At 38.6% G+C, this 19,817-nt stretch overlaps 1 protein-coding gene across 12 annotated transcripts in view; it reads right to left on the bottom strand.

The window, feature by feature from the left end:
* TNIK (TRAF2 and NCK interacting kinase) overlaps positions 1–19,817 on the bottom strand; it is a 787,085-nt gene that overhangs the window by 176,273 nt on the left and 590,995 nt on the right. For 7 of the 12 annotated variants that reach the window (XM_085635448.1, XM_085635452.1, XM_085635449.1 and 4 more), the window contains exons 13-15: positions 13,143–13,253; positions 9,106–9,192; positions 5,853–6,056 (exon numbers count right to left, since the gene is read on the bottom strand). In XM_085635448.1, the coding sequence (XP_085491574.1) occupies positions 5,853–6,056; positions 9,106–9,192; positions 13,143–13,253 (402 nt within the window). The remainder of the gene's footprint in view (positions 1–5,852; positions 6,057–9,105; positions 9,193–13,142; positions 13,254–19,817) is intronic. The other 5 variants (XM_085635451.1, XM_085635454.1, XM_085635455.1 and 2 more) reach the window with 1 other exon arrangement.

Here is a 19,817-nt window from a genome sequence, read left to right as displayed (position 1 = left end):
ATGCATTCTTGCTTTGCAATGTCCATTTGGATTATGTTATTGGATCCACAGCAGCCGTTACAAAGTTCTAGATGAAATCTCATAAGAACCTCCCCCTCCATGAAGATTGCCTTTGAATACCTTTTATACTTGGATTACCAATACATGGAGAGGCTATTGGACAACGTCATGTCAATTGTGAAAAGATGGAAAATATGGTTCACCCATTCAAAGTAAACTGGAGATAAAATGGCAAATTACTACAATGGTAGATAGGAACACAGGGTTCTCACTTATGGAAGGATGGAAATCCTTTGGACATTTGTAAATTATTAAAGAGAATGCTTGAGATGTAGAGTTAGGTCAGTTATTCCATCTAAGGTTGGAGATGGAGTCCATTAACACAAGTCTTATTCATAGCGATTGTAACTGCACAGAATCCACATGACACACAAGCAGCTTGCAGGGGCCTCTGTCTACTTAGTCTTAAAGGATTTATGCCACTTCTGTTGGATATTATAAAGATTACTGTTTCCAGCAAGGACATTTGACAAACTCTAAACTGCAATATCATCTGAAATCAGAATAATAGAGCTTCTAGACTTCAAATTATCATCTCTTGCAACACTTGCCATGACCAATGTAAATTGCAGTTGTCATTAGCAGCATGCCTTGAAGGAGAACATGCAATCGGCCTGGAGAGCTGGGTAACGTATATGTTTCCAGGCAGGAAAAATCTCAAATTATTTTCATTGTTAATTTTTGATTAGTGGTGCATTTTGCCTGGTAAATTGCAGAGAGCTTAACAATATTCCGCATAAAGCAAAAACTTACAAAAAGTAAATTGACCAGGTATACAATAAAAATGTCTGTGTACTATCCCATGCCAATAACACTAAATGCTGTACTATACATCATAGTACTTCCACCCCATAACCTATTTGAGTGCATAGCAGAAAAAGCCTTATTAATAACATGTAGATAAACATGTAAAGAGAGATGCACACAACAGGACAGTTCTGAATATTTATCCAAAGGCTAAGGTGAACAGAAATGTATTTAATTATTTTAAATAAGAAATAATGGGAAAAGGAATGGAAAGTTCTATAGGCAGGGTGCTTCTACCGAATATGTTTGGCATTTTCAAACTTTGAGGCTGTCAAAATGCAAAGCTACACATTTCCTAGTTGTTTGAGTGCCAATAGGGTAATTAAGATTAAAGTTACACCTCCTAAATACACTGTACCATGTAGTTTGATAATGCTAGATCCTCACTATTGAAGATATACAATCAAATTACCTTACAGCAATTAGTAGACGTGTGGCTGAGTAGAAATCAAGTTTTGGAAAAAGGGACAGATTTGGGTAAGCAAATAAAAGCTGTAATCTGCCGCCTGTATGTGAAAATATAAGAGATGCTACAACAGAACCAAAACATTCAGATGGAAGAAATGGTTTTATTCATCTTAGAAGAGATGGCTGTTATTACACTCGTTGCTACATGTTTATCAGGTGATAAATGTATATCTTTCAGGAAGCCAAATTCATGCCAGATCCATGCCATCTTTTGTAAGTATAGTCACCTAAGACATGAAACGCTTGAGTAGGCTTCCTGTGACAATTGATCAATTCTGAGGTGAAAGATACTGGCTTCAAATCGCATCCAAAGATATAATTGGGTGTCTCTGGCATACTTCTGAAGAAACCTCCACTTCCCCCCACTTAGCCATCATAACCGCCACCATCCCTTTACATATGTTAAAAATAACTGATAACAGAATTGATCTCTGGACACTATGCAGCAAACATACAGCAAGTACCTGGCTACATCCAAATGGATGAAAAGAAGTAAAGAGCCACACCAATCAGTACAACAAGAATAATCAGCAGGGCCCCATGGTAAACGGTTTAAAATACTTCTGAGATGCAACATAACATAAATAGTCTTACTATAAGCGGTCAGAAACAATTTGTTCCACATGTACACAGTGTCTGCATCCATACAGGACGAAACCCTGGCTGATAAATTGGTTAACATATGTAACAACTACATTTCAAAACCTCACCTCGATAGAGTAAATTGAGAATGGGTCAAAATGTGCTTAATTAGAAGAATGAAGACAGAACTTTTCAAAAGAGTTCTGGCTATCAAGGTCTTGAGCTTGAAATGAATGAAACAGGAGCATCAAGAAAAAAAAGGCTAATGTAATGATCTGATGAAGACAAGCATATAAGGCAAATGAATGCAATTACATGCCTCCCAGAAAAGAACAGAATGTAAGAACATCATCAGTAAATCTTTAGCTGTAGCTCACAGATGATATTCTGATAGTTTGGAATGGTAGAAAGAATGTTTTGCTAATATTTGCAGGTGTTTTAATTCAAATGACCATAGGGCTTACTTTAAAATGCAGCCAAATAGAATTAGTCTTTTTACATCAGTTATTGAAAATACGAAATAACCTAACCTAGTAGGAGAATACTAAAATAAACAGAATTCTGTATTACATGATTCCTCTAGTTTTCTTTTTCCCTTACAATGAGAACCCTATATGGTGAAGTAGTTCTTGTTAAATGTAATAGTAGAACATCTGAATTATTTGCACAAGAACACAAATTAATGTGGTACAGATGGATGGAAAAGGGACAATGTACCAGCTTATTGAACGATATACATTTGAGAGGTCAGCAAATAAAGAGATATTTCTTTAAACCGCATCTCAACTCTACTAAGATATACAAGCCTGACTTTGAGACAACTCCTAATGTTTGAATATTACTCTTACAATTGAATTTCAAGAAATAGGAACTGCAGTCAACAAATACTGGCACCTGATCAACACAAACTGTGACTGATTGTAAACAGAGGCACTATCCAGTATTTTGATCAATAATTGTAATTTGGACCTTATAAATAGCCATAGAACACAAGGTTAACACCTTTAGATCTCAATGTTTACAGTTCTGGGCATTAACGACCAGATCCTTTTGTGTGAAACTAGAACACAGTGCTTGATGATTATATTACATTTAAAATGTAATGTTTTGAGAATTATCTAGCCAGCCAAGCAACTTATCTGATTTCAGGTGACGGCAAAGAACTGTATGTAGACAGAAATAGCTGTGCATCGTTTGCAACACTATAAAAAGTGTCTATCAAGTGTCTGATTTTTTTGCTGCTGACAAGCTTCTTTTTCAAAATGTATCAAACACTGTGGAAGAACTTTGATTTGATTTTAATTTATAAAACAAGACAATTGCCCACATGCATTCGGTTTGGTTGATTCTGTTTTGTCTGAGTTGTCCATCTACTACTTGCTAATAAATATTTTGATTCTTTTGTCATCTGCCTAGCCCCCAAGCTTTAAAAAGTTAGCCCATTTGAAGACTAGACAGAGTTTATCGAGCATAGTTCTTGACAATGAAATGTTTAAGAAAATACATTTGTTAGCCTGTGGTTAATACATTTTGGTTTTTTTACTTTTATTTTACTGCCAGGTCAAAAAGAGAAGTCATAGAATTTTATGTATGAAGCATTCATAGACAGAGTAATTACCAAGTGTGACGGTTGTATACAACCAAATAGTCCTGTAGTAGCAGGGGTTCATCATAAGAGTTGAACTGCACATACACAATTATCAACAGTTAATTCAACCATGGATGATAACTGTACAGGTGTATACATATTGAAGCTATATAGCAGAAGGCATTGTGAGATCGTCAATTCCCCCCCTGGGGTCTGTAACATCTTGGTTTACCGCCCTCAGCCAGTTTACAAATGGGCCCCAAATATCCTTTGGCCTAGACACAAGAGGCATTAATTCCCCAAATCCAGTGAGATGTTCCAGACAGAACATAACGTCTAGAACCCAGTCATTTAGCTTAGGAGGAGACGGACTGCCCCACTTCATGGCAATCCTTCGTTTTGCTAGCAATAATAGCATAGCTGAAAGTCTACGGACCTCCACAGGATATTCTTGACATACCCTAGCAAGCCCATCAGTGCCCCAGGCTCTATGCATATCATAAGTATCTCACTTATTGTTGAAAAGATCGCTGTCCAGTATTCCGCTATCTTGGGACAGTCCCAGGCCAGGTACAAGAAAGTGGCTTGATCTGTGTGACATCTCCAGCACTCCGCAGTGGGCCGAATGCCCATGCGCAATAACTGGATGGGTGTCCTGTTGTATTGGTTGAGAAATTTAAAGTGGATTAACCTGAGCTTATAACTTGGGGAGAGCTGTTTGAGTTGAGCACAGCAGAACCTCCACTCCTCCTCTGTCATTGGCGGGTGCAGTTCAGCATTCCATTGCTCCATGCGATTTGGAGCGGCTATCGGATAGTGTGTTTGCATAGTGGAATAGAGTCTAGTGATGAGCTTATTCGTTGAGGGAGTGGTAAGTATGTTTTCTAAGGCCTGTAAGGTTGGTGGGGGGTCTGGAAATGTGCTATGCACCTGGCAGCAGACCACCCGTGTGCGATGATCTAGTGTGTCAGAGAAAGAGGGGGTGGTATGTCCATAAAGTCCGGAGGCTCCAAAAATCCCTCCTCGCGGTAAAGGTCCGCATATGTGCGAATGCCCAGTCTATGAGCTCTCGCAATGGCTCCCAGATCCTCCAGATGTGGCATTTGTGGGTTGTTCGCCAAAGGTATTGAAGAAGCGTACAGTATCTGCATGTTTGCCCTCCTATGTAAATTGTCCCAAGCCCATCTCAGTGTTTCCGTTGTGTAGCCTGTGGTTAATAAATTCAACATTTCATGGCAAAGGCAGCAGGAGTTCAGTAGTGCTCATTGGCAATGAGAATTCAAATAATTAGTAATATGAATATACTTGTTTGTATTGCTGTTTAATTTCACATTGAAGATGTTTGTGTTTTCTATGTACACTCTGGCTTACCAGATATTTTAGACTCTGTAATAATGAAGCATGTATTCATTCCTATATTTGCTAAAGACTACTTATTTAATTATATAATCTATATTAAGCAACTCTATGAATGGATTTTATTACTATTAATTAGATCATTTATTTGAATTCATGTTAAATAATCTGTGATGCAACCAGCTCTGTAATCTAGACTGGATCCGTAATTTCCTGAGGAAGAAAATACCTGGTGTTTGAAGCAGGGTGTTGTAGAGTGCTACGAACATTTCTCTTTTTGTTTATTGCTGAGATTGTTTTAATTTTATATGTTTTTGCTGGCCAGTAATTATTGAACTAAATAAAGACATGAATTGTTTTTGAAATTTCAAAAGCACTTGGTTGAAAGAAATGTTCTCTGCTGGAGTCCTGTTTGTGAGATATTTCATTTGGGCTACAGGATTGGTGGCTGTACTTTTGAGCATAACTACATATTTAGAATCTCAACTGCAGTCACCTGCGGATAGTACTTTACCAACTCCTTATATCTGGGCACTAATAAGATCATTTAGTGTATCACTTTCGGTAGTTGGCATTTGCACAGCAGTGGCAGAGGATCAGTTTAGTGGATCAAACAGGCTGTAAAACAAAGCACCAGGATAAGCCGACTTAGGGTGTATATCTAACTTTGCATACTTCTTTATTCAGTTCCATGGGACTCGTCAATGTATGGTCCTGTAATGGATAGATGTTCTGCCTGTAATTCTCTAACGAACCTGGTGACACTGAAAGCAAATATTATGATTAAATGCAAATGAATATTGTCAAAACATAAGTGATTTACTATGGATAGCATTATAATGACAGCTCTGTATTTCAAGTAATAATTTTAGTCATGCCTTTAGTTGAATGTACGTACAATTTCTTGAGGCGAGCAAGGAATATGCTTGCAATTCAAAAACATGCAAAAAACATTGTCATCTTTCATTCAACATCCAATATTGTATCCTACCTCTTTGGCCCAGGATGGTTTATCTGAGACATTTAAACCCTCCTTGTAATAGTAGAGCGGCTTTTTCTCTGCAGTTATTTGCTCCTGTTGTCTTTGTTGCTGCTGCTGTTGCTGAAGAGAGACTAAATAGTCGCGTTCCTGCTGTAGCTGCCTTTGCAACCTTTCTGCTTGTCTTTGCTCTTCTAACTGTTTTCGCTTGTATTCCTGAAACAGGAATAAGGCAGAATTTAAAAGGTATATTCCAAGCCATGGAATGCTGTAGAAGAATATTGTAGCAGCAATTACTTTAAGAAGCCAAACATGTCAGTGTGGAAGTTCAATCCATTTCATGAAGGTATAACATGAAAATTACAAGTTTCTAGATATCTATTTTGAACTCTGTAGGTAAACATCCTTTATACTGGACCAAGACAAGTCATATCCATTGATGTTACAGTAATATATATGCTTTGGGGGCTGGCAGAAACTAAATCTGTGAATCAGCAAGAACATACAGTGTCTGGTACACAGGTGTGATTTGGTCATGATTTTTTAGCAAGTTTACTAACAAAGGTTTTTTTCTATGAGTAAAGCTTGCATTAGTCTTGGAAATTCATGCCCAAGTCCCAGTGCAGTCACATTAAAGGTAGCTGGTACTTCACTAAACAGTGTCCTCGATGCTGATATTATTATGAAGAACATAATTACACAACTGTCTCTTCCTCAATTAGCAAATATCAAAGTTATATTCCTGTCACCTTGGGTGCTAAAAACAAAGTCAGCTCAAAAACGTATACCTTGTAGTTTTCAGTGAAATGACAACAAAGTGATTCATGTGCAAGAATAACACTGCTATGGAATTTGTGTATACTCCGTAGTGAGAATCAAAAGAAACCATACAGTTTTAGAGTATTAACTTTAAAATACAGTAGATAAATTGAATTCATTTAATTTAATGATTATTTAGCACAGAGCAACAAGGTAATCATTTGTGATGTAACAAACTGTATAGACATGTATATTTTAATCAGAACTCACCAATGAATACCATAGTATATTTGAGAAGATGATAAAATTAATTGTATATGGGAAGAAAATAAAGTAAATATTTTTGGTCAATGGAACACACTAAAGCATTTATACCAAAATATTTCAGATATCTTGCATTAATGATATTTCCATTTGAAAAATAAAAAAACTGCCCCAGAGAACAACTGCTTGAACCAGAATATATTGTTTCATCCATTGCTTGCATAAGGGAGTCTGTATCATCTTGCCCAAAAAGGGCAACAGTGGATTTTGCCAATTATTATCCCAGGAGAGAAAACATCACTTTATGCAGACACAAGCGAAACTTGCATGCCAGAACAGGCCTAATTCCTGGTGAATGCTGTGGCAACTACTTTGCCACAAAGTGAGGTTTAATCTCAACAACTTCATTGACATTTACAATAACACAGTTTTAAACTCCCAAATATGTGTAATTATTTTGTTACTTACAATTTCTAACTTGTGGTATACACAATTTCTGAATTTTAAGATGTTTTCTTAAATACACCACTGTTTATTTAAATGTTCGCACTATATGACAGAAAACTTAAAATATTGCCATACTTCCTATATAATTATTGTTTGTTGTTGAAAAAGAGGTGCAATTTTGGCTTCAATAATTGTTTCAAATAAAATCCAACAATGTTTAAGCAGGTTATTCAGCTGTTGCTGAAAAGTGATCTGGAACATTTATATTTTATTTAATCAAACAAGGACAACTTTTGAAAATAGCTTTATAAATTACTTTAAATTAATGCCACCTTTTTAAATTTCTTAAATTACTTTCATGATTTTGGAGCAGGTTTATTTCATGAGTGGAAAATTCACCACTTATGAGAGAATTTTGTCTGATTTTTCTTTGAGTTTGGAGTAAAATTATGATTTTTGTAACTAAATGTTCCTTCTTGAGAGAATTTAAAAACTTTCTTAAACCTCTTTTTAGCATTCATTTCTGTTTGGATCATATGCCTTGCAGCCAAACCAAGGCAGCAAAGAAGAAATATCTTCACTGATATCATGTTATCTTACACTTTTGTGGATAACATTTGGCAATGAAACATAATTGGAACTTCAGTGGTGCAAGTTAATTGAAACTGGTAAAACACAGACAATTACACTGAATGCCTGAAATACACTAAATGTTTGAGCACTTCTAAAGAAGTGGGGTTTACTACTATTCTTTTAATAGACAATCATGCAAATCACTGAGAAGAAAAAATGCACATCTGAATTATAACTTTCTCAATTCATAATGTTAAATGTTATGGAATATTTCCCACTAGAATAAACCATTGGCTAATTGTTATTCAAAAATTGAAAATTCCCTTACACTAACAATAACAATAACATGGGCAGAGATAAGCAATCAATAACTGTTTTAATATCCAAGGCTTTAATCAAATTCAGTAACAAGGTCCAGGTAAACGAACTCCATGAACATGTTTTGCTCTTAAAGGAAAAAGACCAATGTAACTCATTCTCTGAATGTTGAGGATGTGTAACTAATTATTTTAATAATCACATCTACTGCATAATATAAATAGCTAACCTTTCAATAAAGAGTTATTAATTGCATTTCCTATTGAATCCATTATCGAGGACACATTTTCCACTGACACTACTAACTCCCACAGCACACAAGACTTTCAGGGTCCTGTCCATATTGCAATTTAGCCTGTGCTAAGCATTTATGAGAAGGGAGAATACCATGCTCAATAGATGAAAACAGTACAGTTTTCTTCAAACAAGGATAGAAATGGAATGTACTCATGCAAGGGTCATATATATTTATATTATGAGGATAGTAGTAATGTTTCTTGCTAGCATCCAAGATCACAAAGTGTCCCTCCGTAGCACAAATACACACTAGCCAAGGAAAGGTATCAACCTTGCAGGAGGTTTTGTTTTGAGGTTTTGATAATCTGTACTTAAACAAGTTGTACTTAAATCAATCAGACAATGTTTATTAGGAACATGTGAGGGCTTTCAAGAGGTTTTTAATTCATTATCTGATTATTCTTGAAATTAACTTGATGTCAAAACAGACATAAGTAAGTTAATCACAATACTGTTTGTGATGGCAGAATGGTACAAATAAACTGGCCTGTTTTTCAACTAATTTACAGTACTGTGATTTGCAATATGGACAGGGCTCTCAGTGTGCATGCACAAACACAACATATACAACCAGAGCGGGAAAGCTGTGACCGTGCTTCCCCATTACCAGAAGTAGAGCCTGTTCCTGCAGTAACTGTTGCTGCAGGATCTCTAACTGCCTCTGCTCCTCCTCTAACTGTCGCCTGATATATTCCTGGAGACATTGGCGTCAGGGATGCAAGAAAAAGAGAGAAAGAGAGAAGTGGAGGTGAACAAATTATTTAAAAGAGATTAGTGAAGACAAACAAATTAGTATCCAAAATAGAATTAAAAGAACTGCGAGGCTTGGCTACCAGTAACAGGATTGCACCTTCATAATTTTGAGGAGAAAAGGGGCTGTTGAAACTTCACAGATTCAAAACAATGGAGTTTGTTTAATCTTTTGTGAAGCCTGGCAAATGCAATCAATGTGGGGGTTTTGCATTTTATGAGCCATTTCCTAAACTGGCCAGCATAGAGTGAGTGAGTGAGTGAGTGAGTGAGTGAGTGAGTGAGTGAGTGAGTGAGTGAGTGAGTGAGTGAGTGTGTGTGTGTGTGTGTGTGTGTGTGTGTGTGTATATGTATGTATATATAATATATACTCTCTTATATGAGTTAGTTCCTGAGAAAAAGAAAAAAAAACTCAGCTAATGAATTGCTCAAAGTTAGATTCACTGAGGTGTCAGAGAGCCTCAGTTTGTCATCCTATAGATCACAAAATTGACTCATAACTCTAAATTAATATTTGTTCTTCTGGAAACAAAAAATCAATTAAATCAAAGACAGGTTCAATCCCAGGATGAACCACAGCTCATGATACTTTCATCAAAAAATATAGGACTGCCACTTGACAGCTTGAGTTATAGGGCATGTCAGACCAATGGCCACAAATGTACGGATTGAGGAGCGGGGGAACTGTGCTTGGGTGAGAGAGAGCATCCATTAGAGAAAGGACCTTACATTGTGGCCTATTCTATAGAAACAATTTTCTGATTCAAATTAGCTTTATCTAATTGTGGCATCACAACACAGTCGATCTTCTGTGGTTCTATAGTTCAACAAGGTTTTTCATCTGTGCAAATAAAAGTTACATATCCCGGTAGTTCAAGCAAAGAGAATTTTCTGGAATGTTAAAACAACCTTCAATTTGCCAGCACTGCACATAAGCCTGAAGTGTGGGCAAGGCAAAGTCTGCCTGTCTACATGCAATAAATATGGTAGTGCAGCTCTTCACTAAACCCATTGTTTAAGGCAAAATTTGAGAAGTATGCCCCCTTCATAGTATTCATAGTAACAAGAACATACATGTGGCCATATCACAAAAAATATGTCTTCTCATCAAATAGAAGTTTATATAACATCGCAAAATGTCACAATGTAACAGGGGCTTTCGGTGATGTGTGATGAAAGGATATTCAGGTCTCTATCACATAACAATCCTACATTATATTAATACAATATAATTTGCAGTCTCATTTTATACTGTTCCTCTCTTAACTATACCATGGTGACAACACAACATCAATACAATTCAAGGTATCGCCACACTGGTAGCCATACCTAAGGAAGCAAAGCCGAAAGATGAGTGCACCTCCTATAGACCTATTTCCCTACTAAATGCAGAGCCCAAAATCCTTGCTAAGCTATTGGCCAACCTGCTAAGGCAGGTAATAGACAAACTGGTCCACCCCGACCAATCTGGCTTCTTGCCACACCGTAATACCTCGCTCAATTTGTGAAGACTTCATGGAGTATTGGGGCGACAGGCCACCATCCAGGAAGACGCAATAGTGGTCTCGCTAGACACCACGATGGCGTTTGACACGCTCGAATGGGCGTATCTGATGACGGTCCTCAAAAAGTTGGGCTTCGGCCCCAACTTTATCGGATGGGTGCGGTTCCTTTACGCAGAACAGTTGGCTGAAATGGTGGTAAACAATAAAATCTCAGAATTGTTCATTCTCGGTACAGGGACGAGACAGGGATGCCCCCTCTCGCCCTACTCTTCGCCCTGTCCCTCGAGCCACTAGCAGCCTGGATACAGTGGGATCCTTCTATCAGGGGACTTAAGTGGGCTGAGGGATGTGAGGATCGAATCTCAATCTATGCAGACGACATCATCCTATATCTTGCCCCCCCCACCCCCCCGGAAGTCAATACGGGTGGTCCTAGATATTTTCACAAATTTCGGGAGAAACTCGGCATACAGTATTAATTGCAGCAAGTCGCTGTTATATGTCTTGCACGGAGATCCCCCCCCCCCCCCCCTGCCTAGAGACTACCTGATCCTGATAGCAACAGACGGATTTAAATACCTGGGTATTTTCATCACAACCGACGCTAAACTCCGTTACGAGCGCAATCTCCTCCCAACCCTACAGAGGTTCAAGCGAGACACTACTACCTGGAAGCCGCTACCAATATCTTCACTGGGACGAGCAGCGCTTTTTAAAATGACGACATTGCCGCATTTCCTCTATGCCCTCCAGAACTTCCCAGACCCAGTTCCACCCAGGTTCTTTAAAGACATCGAAAGTACCCAAAGAAATCTACTGTGGGATGGTAAACCACGCATTGCACTTCACAAGCTAACACTCGGTTGGTATGACGGAGGTATAGCACTCTCTGACATAAAATATTACTGGGCGGCACATCTTTCAGCCATCAACCATTGCACCTACCGCGGTGGGGACGACCCGGGTTACAGGATGGACAAATGGGTACTCTATTCAGGGCCCAACAAATATTTACTGACAGGGCCCACACAACATTCAGTCCAGCTCTGGCACACGGTTAATCATAGCTTAGGATGGGCCAAAAGCTCCTGCCACTGAGTGCTTGGGTACACTTGGGCGAACCAAGGGCTTTGAAAAGTGGGACCTAATTGGGCTCTCCCGCATCGGGGATCTCTGGGGAACAAGCAGGGTGGTCTCATTCGCTTCACTCCAACAGACACATGAGCTAGCAGACTCAGAATATTTTAGATATGTACAAGTCAGACATTCCCTCCAATCTAACATCCCTGTGGGTTCCTCCCCTCCAGAGTCCTCTCTTCTAGAAGATAGATTGCTGGATGGGTACTTGCCAGACAAAGCCATCTCCCTCGCATACAAAAAGCTCATACATAACACTCCGGACCCTTAATATTATTGAGGGAGAAATGGGGGCGGGATGGCCTTGAGTTAGACGATGAGGAATGGCAGGAGGAACTGTCCTCTCCTAGGGAGGTCTCTATTTCATCTAAACTGAGGCTTGTCCAGTTAAAGATTTTACATCAAGTCTATCTCTCTGGCCCTAGGCTAGTGTTGATGTGAAGGATTGAGGAAGGGCTGTGTGGAAAACAATGTGGCTTCGAAGGTTCCTTTTGACATATTATTTGGGAGTGTGCGTTAATTCAAGACTACTGGAGAAAAGTGCACGAATGTATGAGCGCAGTCTGGGGAGTGGTAATTCGGCCTGAAGCCAAGAGATGTCTGCTAAATGTCTGGGAGCCCACGGACCTTAACACTAAAGGCAAAAACTGGGCAACCCTTAGTCAGATGGTAGCCAAGCGGAACATTGCCCGTCTGTGGGGAGCGGCGGTACCACCAACGCTGAATGCCTGGAAGGCGGATATGGACTGGTGTATGGTAAGGGAGAAGATGGTATATGTAGCACGTGGCTGCCCATGAAAATGGATAGCGATCTGGACTAAGTGGAATGTTTATTGTGGCAATATTTGTGAGCCCCCAGATGTCCCCACCCTTGTCAAACCGTTGACACCTTGATATGTAAAGGTAGTTAACATCTTGTCCTACCACACGCGATATCATATGCTATGTAACTGCATGCCTTGCGAAAATGTGACACTGCTGCAATTAATGACTAACTGTATGCGATGACCTAACTCTTTTTCTTGTTTAATAAAAACAGTAAAAAAAAAAATATATATATATATATATATATATATATATATATATATATATATATATAAAACAACAATACAGTTTTCTTACATGATCCAGCACAAGAGGTTTTAATATTAGGCACCTAGACACTAGCCACTAGTAGGCAGGATACACAGACGCAAGCAACGCGCACCAAAACTACCAAGCAGCCCACTTTGTTTCACAATCTTCACGCTACCTTCTCATGTTCTGCACGTCTCCGCTCCTCCTCTCGACGGATCTGCTCCTCATAGCGCCGCCGCTGGTCTCTCTCCTGTTGCTTTCTCACTTCTTTTTCTCTTCTCTGTTGCTATAGACAAAAGAAAGGGCAAATTAAAATATCAGTAGACATACAAACGTCTGTGGCAGCTGTACTACACAAAAGTAAATTGGTCAGTCATTAAACTATGCAGTTTTTTTTAGCAAGGAGCCCGAATAGAAGGTCCCTGCCTAAGAAAAGCCTTCTTCAACTCACAATCAATGAAACCCATATTACCTTTTCTGAACTACTTGGGTTTTATTCCTGATGGAGTAGTCTATCCAGGGCTAGATGTATGAATCTACTGGTCACAATTTGCGGCCATTCTTTTTTAGATCATTAATTAATTCTGTGGCACGACCTATGTACTAATAAGTTGGTTCACAAAATTTCAAATTAGAATTGGTTATAGTCATTAATAATTATAAGTTAATTCACAAATTGAAACTCACTGCGATTGGTTGTTTTCACAGGGATAGTAGCCTGCATAGGTCCTCTGTTAATGTCTGTTAATTATTTTTTATAAAGATTTTTTTTAAGCAGACTAATTTCCTTAATGAAATTTAGGCGGCTTTGAAAAAATCTTTTTTTTTTTATTCAACGTTTGTGAGATTTTGCAGTGTTCCTCTGGGCCACTGCTTACTGGCCCTTAAACTTTTCCAACTATTAACAAAGGGGAATTGCATTTCTTATGTGAATAAGTTACCACCCCAATGTGGAAGTCAGTAACTTATTAATGATTTGTGATGTGAATCCTGGTCACAGAAAATTGGTACATCTGATACTAATTTGGTATTTTTCAGGCACACCCACAATATACCCCTTCCAAATACTGAGTCAATATCTAGTTGAGTAGCCATTTTAGGAGTTGGTAAAACTTTACCATCTACTAAAGTGGAGTTGGTATATGGCCAAAACCTTTTTACAGTTGCGAACTCCGCACTGCAGTGCTTGTGATTGCAAAATGGTTCATACATCCGTCCTTGCATACAGTCCTTAAAATGTATACAATAAAACAAGTTAACCACAACAGAATTTTGCAGAAAAGTTATTATTTGAGTTGTTCTTTATACAACAAACCAAAAAATACAATACAGAGTCCAATACATAAACAGGTAATTGGTGCTCACAAAGTTACACTAAACAAACATATACAACATATCACAGTGTAAACAAAAAGCACATAATGGCAGAAAGATAAGAATCCAAAAGTTTGTCTGTAATATATCAAGAACATAGTGCAATATATGTTTCATCTAGATTTGCCAAAGGGGAACATAAACGGCGTTTCAATCTCAGCGATTTCAAAGGTCATCATCAGGACAGATAACAATATTGAGAGCAACCATAAGATTTAATTTGCAGCATGTAAAACTTCCAAAGTCAGTTCACAAAGTGGTTCCCAATCATCGGATCAGAAAATTCACGACCATCATAGCTCCATTATCTCAGGGAACCACAATTCCTGTATCACCCCATTTATAAACAATTGTTTGCAAAATCAACAGATCCATTATGTTCTCTTTGCCCTAGCATAAAGCTCATTGTAGACCATGTATGAATATAAATATAATGCAACCATTAACCTGTGTAGTACTTAAAAGAATTAATGTGGAGCTAAATCAGTCGAGGAGAGACCCTTAGGGGATAGTTTTGTCAGTCTATCATGTATTCAAATAGGTTTTAGCAAACAGTGCGCAGATACTCCAGCCACTCATCTGGAGTAGGATTGTGCCATTGATCTAGTTCCAGGAACCCAGATTCCTCATGTAAAGATTTACAGTCAAACAATCAAAGAGGTGGAATTTTGGCGACAATAACCTAAAGAGAATTTATAAAAACAATTCATTAGAGACACGCAACATCACCAATAGGAGCATCTAAATTTTTCATCTCCTATCCAAATGGGCATCACAGGCCTGACATACACTATCGCCAGTGGAATACTTTTACCACCAGGAATTGCTAGTTTTAGCCTTTCAATTCTGTTCAACACAAATGTGTCAGACATGCCAAGAACTGAACTTCAAGAAGCTTATAATTTGGTTTTACGATGGGATGAATGGAATACAGCATTCAAAACTTGCTATGGCAATTTCCAATATTTAGTCATGCCATTTGGTTGGTATAATGCTCCTGCTGCCTTCCAGCAATGCAATTTGAAAGCGATGTCTTCAGAGACATATTAGATACTTTTGATCTTGTTTACTTGTATGACATCCTATCTACTCTGATAATTTGGAACAACATTGTGCACTTTGGTTTGTGTAATGCTTCTGCAGCATTCCAGCACTTTGTCAACAACATATTCAGAGACATATTAGATACCTTTAAACTTGTTTACTTATCATTTTGTCTGATTTATCTCACAACATTGTCCATGGGTAAAGAAATTACTCAAGAGATTTCAAATATGCAGCCTGCATCTGAAAGCTGGAAGAGGTTTCTTTGATGTCTAACAAGTTACATTTTCAGGGCGCCATATTTCTGAAAGGGAGTTAGTATGGACAATTCTAAAGTGAAGGAAGTTCTTGGTGGGCCGTGTCCTATATTTGTTAAAGAGATGCAGTAATTCCTCTGTTTTGCCAACTTTTACCAGCACTTTATCAAGGACTTCCCTACTGCAATGCAACCCATCATTTTACTATTCCAGTGAGACCATCTCTTTCAGGGAGAGAAGAACTTAAGGCCTTTAAACAAAAGACTGCATTCACATTGGCACCCATTTTATGACACCCAGGTCCCCAATTGCTTATATTGCAGAAACAGATTTCTCTTCACACACCATTGGAGCAGTATTATCACAAAGAGACCCGATGCCTGAAGCAGTTAATACAGTGGCTTTCGACTCACAAATATTATTTTATATCAAAAGGAAATATACAATCTGGAATAGAAAGGTTTTGGCAATTAAACACATTTTTGCACAAAGGTGGAAACTATTTAGAGGTAGCAATGCACATGATAAATGTTTGGACAGACCACAAGAATCATTTTTACTATTGCTCCATGAAATATCTTAATGCCAGTCATACAACAAGATGGTCCTTATTGTTTTCTGTCTTGCAATATAAGATTAACAGACCAGGAAACAGACATAGAAAGGTAGCTGTATACTTGTGACAAAATGTAGAAGCTGAAGGCTTGCCACCACTAATAACATTCTTTTTGTAGTCCATAACAACTCAAGTCAATGGTAGCTTTCCTTAGAAAAATATTGATTGCTTTACATGAAATGAACACAGAATGCTAAATTCAAGAGGAGTATCCGATAAGAAAGAAACAGGGAAAATTATTGTGTCAAGAAAAGACACACTGGGCTGATTAACTACAGTTTTGTTGTACTACAGTAGTATTATAAAACTTACTAAAAAGTGTTGTACACAAACTGGACTTTTGTAGTAACCTCACTTTTGAAGTAAGTCCCTATCTCAATTATTTTCTATAAGAGGGTGTTGCAGAACCAGTGGTTGACCATGTGTATTACTGGACTAATCACGAAAGGGTAGGTTACTAAAAAAGTGCAGTTTATATATCCTGGAAAGCAGTGAATATATGCAAAAGTTCCAACTTACTCAAAAGTGTAAATTACAAATTTCAGGTCCTCCATTTTCTTACAAGACAGGTGTCATGATCTACCCGAGGCATGGCATCTTGAAATAAAGAAAATGGAAGAACTGAATGTGACAAAAATTATGTTGGTTTGAGTGTATGTTTTAGATGTAAAATAGTCCCTCATACACTGCAATGCAAACTGTCCCATAGGAAGTGGATTGATGCACCACACAGCGAATAGCAGGACAGGCGATATTCTCCTCTGAACAGGGCCAAATCCCACTATGTATATTTTTGAGAAATGGTTACAAATGGCAGTAAACAACAAAGGCTGTTTAACCAGCCCTAAAAAGGCTGATTAGTGTGACATGTACCTGTTAAACACATAGTTACCATTTGGAGCTTGTGTATCAGCTAATTTTGTGGTCACAAATCCTGAGTTAGCAGTGTAACTGTTTTTAACCGCAAAATGACTTTTCGGTATGCACTGAAACCATATTGTGAGCTGGAAAATAATTTCCAACCTCGCAAAATTAATTGAATTGTTATTAAGAAGGGGCATGAAAGAGTCTGCCCCTTGTAATTGCACCTTGGTATGGTATGTAACATCTGCCTGCTCCCCATGTATTTTCCTAATTTGTTTTTTTTGTTAAAGAGTACTAGGTTGTTTAGGGAAGAAGGGCGGCTGCTTAAAAAGCGCTCTGCAGTTCCTTGCCGGCCATCATTCCTGTGTTTGCAGCCAATGAACGGGGGTCACAAAACACTGACCCGTCTAATTAATGTTCATTAGCCTGATAAGTCACTGAGGCTTGTGACTGGATATTTTGTGATGTGACTTAATAGTACATAGGTCACATTGCAAAATTAAAGATTGCTTGCAAAACGTTGGTGTGCAATTTGTGACCACTTTTTGAGACCACTCTTTCAGTACATCAAGCCTACGATTAGTTTGCACGCAGCACAGCTATATATTTCCTAAACCATAAACAGCCCTGCATTTTGTGGTCAGAGGTGCTCTTGCCAATCATATCTTATTATCGATAAAGGTACAAAAAAGTAAAGCAACTTAGTGCTAAGCAGACTGCAGATTGATCTACAAATGGAAAGATTGCCAATTGGAAAGTAAGATGGCTTATTAGAAACACTGGAATGTTGAGCGCTTCATTGAAGACAATGGAGTGCTCCAGGCTTCTAATGCCTGGAAGAAGCCCGGAGCATCAACATTCCCATATTTGTTTACAGCTGTTTCTGTGAACAAAGGCCTAACGGAGTCAGAGGGGATTTCAACCCCCTTAGGCTCTGTGAGGCCTTTGTTTTACAGTTTGAAACATTCTGCCCTCTAGGGCGGAATGTTGTACTAGCCTCAGAGCCATCCATAGCGGGCTCTACTAGCCATTAAAGGCCTGCTCCCTTGTCAAAGTCCCTCACAGATAACGCTGAAGCAGGCTTTTAATGGCCGGTAAAGCCTGCATCGGCGGGCTATAAGGCTATATTATAATATGCTTGACATTATATGCTCCTCCAGCTGTATAGCTGACAAAGTTGTCTGAGAAGTAGATGTGCTGGAGGGCAATCATATGGAACATGTTTTTGAAATTTAAACTGTATAATTCATGGAGTTTTGGGGTATTAATAGTGTTCCAGCAGAGGAACAACGAATGACAAATTTATGAGAGATATTCACATTCTCCACTTTCTAAACTTTCTTACACTACCGTAGACTGTGTGGCACTGTCCTTCTGGATATTGCTTCTAAGAGAGAGACTACAACAAGCTCTTGGGGGTCAAAGACTATATCAGTGGTAAGCGCAAGTATATGCTTCATTATGGAATGTGGATGAACCAAGATGCTTGTAATCATACTCTCAACTCTGAAGTGCCACGTTACTGTTGGAGCACGTCTTGTAGTAGATATGCTGTAGCACTGTCAGTGCCAAAAGAACAAACACTTGCAGTCACAACGCCAAATGATGTCAGTGTTGCATTGTGATGTGTCTCAATTTGTCGTTTAACTAACACCAGGAGTCATATCATACAAAACATCCCAGGGTGAAATAGGCATGCATGCCTGTTTGTGCTCTCAAGGCACTGTAGTATTACAGTAGGAGTCAAAGATGCCTGTGAAACCCCTATATGGATTGTGCGGATATGGACTAGCGTGATCACAAGGGGTCAATGGTCCAAAGTAGTGATGCACCGTAGACACTACCCCATGAGGTTTCAAAGCACAAACTGTTGCAAGTGGACAGCCCTTTTTTATCATAATAATTATTTAAATTATTCCAAAAGGCGCGAGGATCATGGTCTTCTTGTCATGCATCGAGTACAGCCTACAGTATCCTGCTTCTCCTATGGGTACATCAGTGATTCCCAGTTATGTGTGCGTCAATGGTAATGCAAGACTATGTTATTTGAAATATAAAGTGCATAGTGCAGCCCATCATCCCAGCACACATCAGTCTGTCTCTGCTTCCTGCTTACTGACCTCTACTTTAGAAGCATGCATTTTTCAATGTATTGTCTCTCTCACAAGACAATTTAAAGAAGTCAACAAACTTGTATGGCATCTTTATTCACTTGGTACAGACCTTTACGTGCCTTAAGATCTAAACACATTTTTGTTTAAAAACATTTTTTAATTAAAAAAGGGTAGAATAGGAGGCCTTTCTCTAGCCACAGTGAGATCTAAATCATTGAATTCCTTGCTGCCTACCCTTCAACTTCAAAAACAAGCCCTACCATTTGCAGGAAAGAACTTAAGATTTACCTTTCACTAATACCATCAAGTTTTTGGTTGTGGTCTCTGTTGCCCTTCCCTCAGATTCTATTTGTTCCTTCCCTGATTTGGTAAACCGTTTTCCCCTCACTTGATCAAATTAAAAGCGATTGTGTCCTGACCGGTCCCATTTATCTTGGATTCTATTTATTTCTGGGTATAAATTCACATCTATTCCAGCATTCAGCATGCTACATCATTGCATCCTTTCTTGCCCTGTGGGTATGGGTCCTTGGCCACTTGGCGCTATGCTGGTCGCACCAGTATAGCAGCACGTCTCCTCA

The sequence above is a fragment of the Triturus cristatus genome, chromosome 11 (assembly GCF_964204655.1).
Source record: "Triturus cristatus chromosome 11, aTriCri1.1, whole genome shotgun sequence".
Classification (NCBI taxonomy): Eukaryota; Metazoa; Chordata; class Amphibia; order Caudata; family Salamandridae; genus Triturus; species Triturus cristatus.
This window is presented reverse-complemented; position numbering and strand designations above follow the sequence as displayed.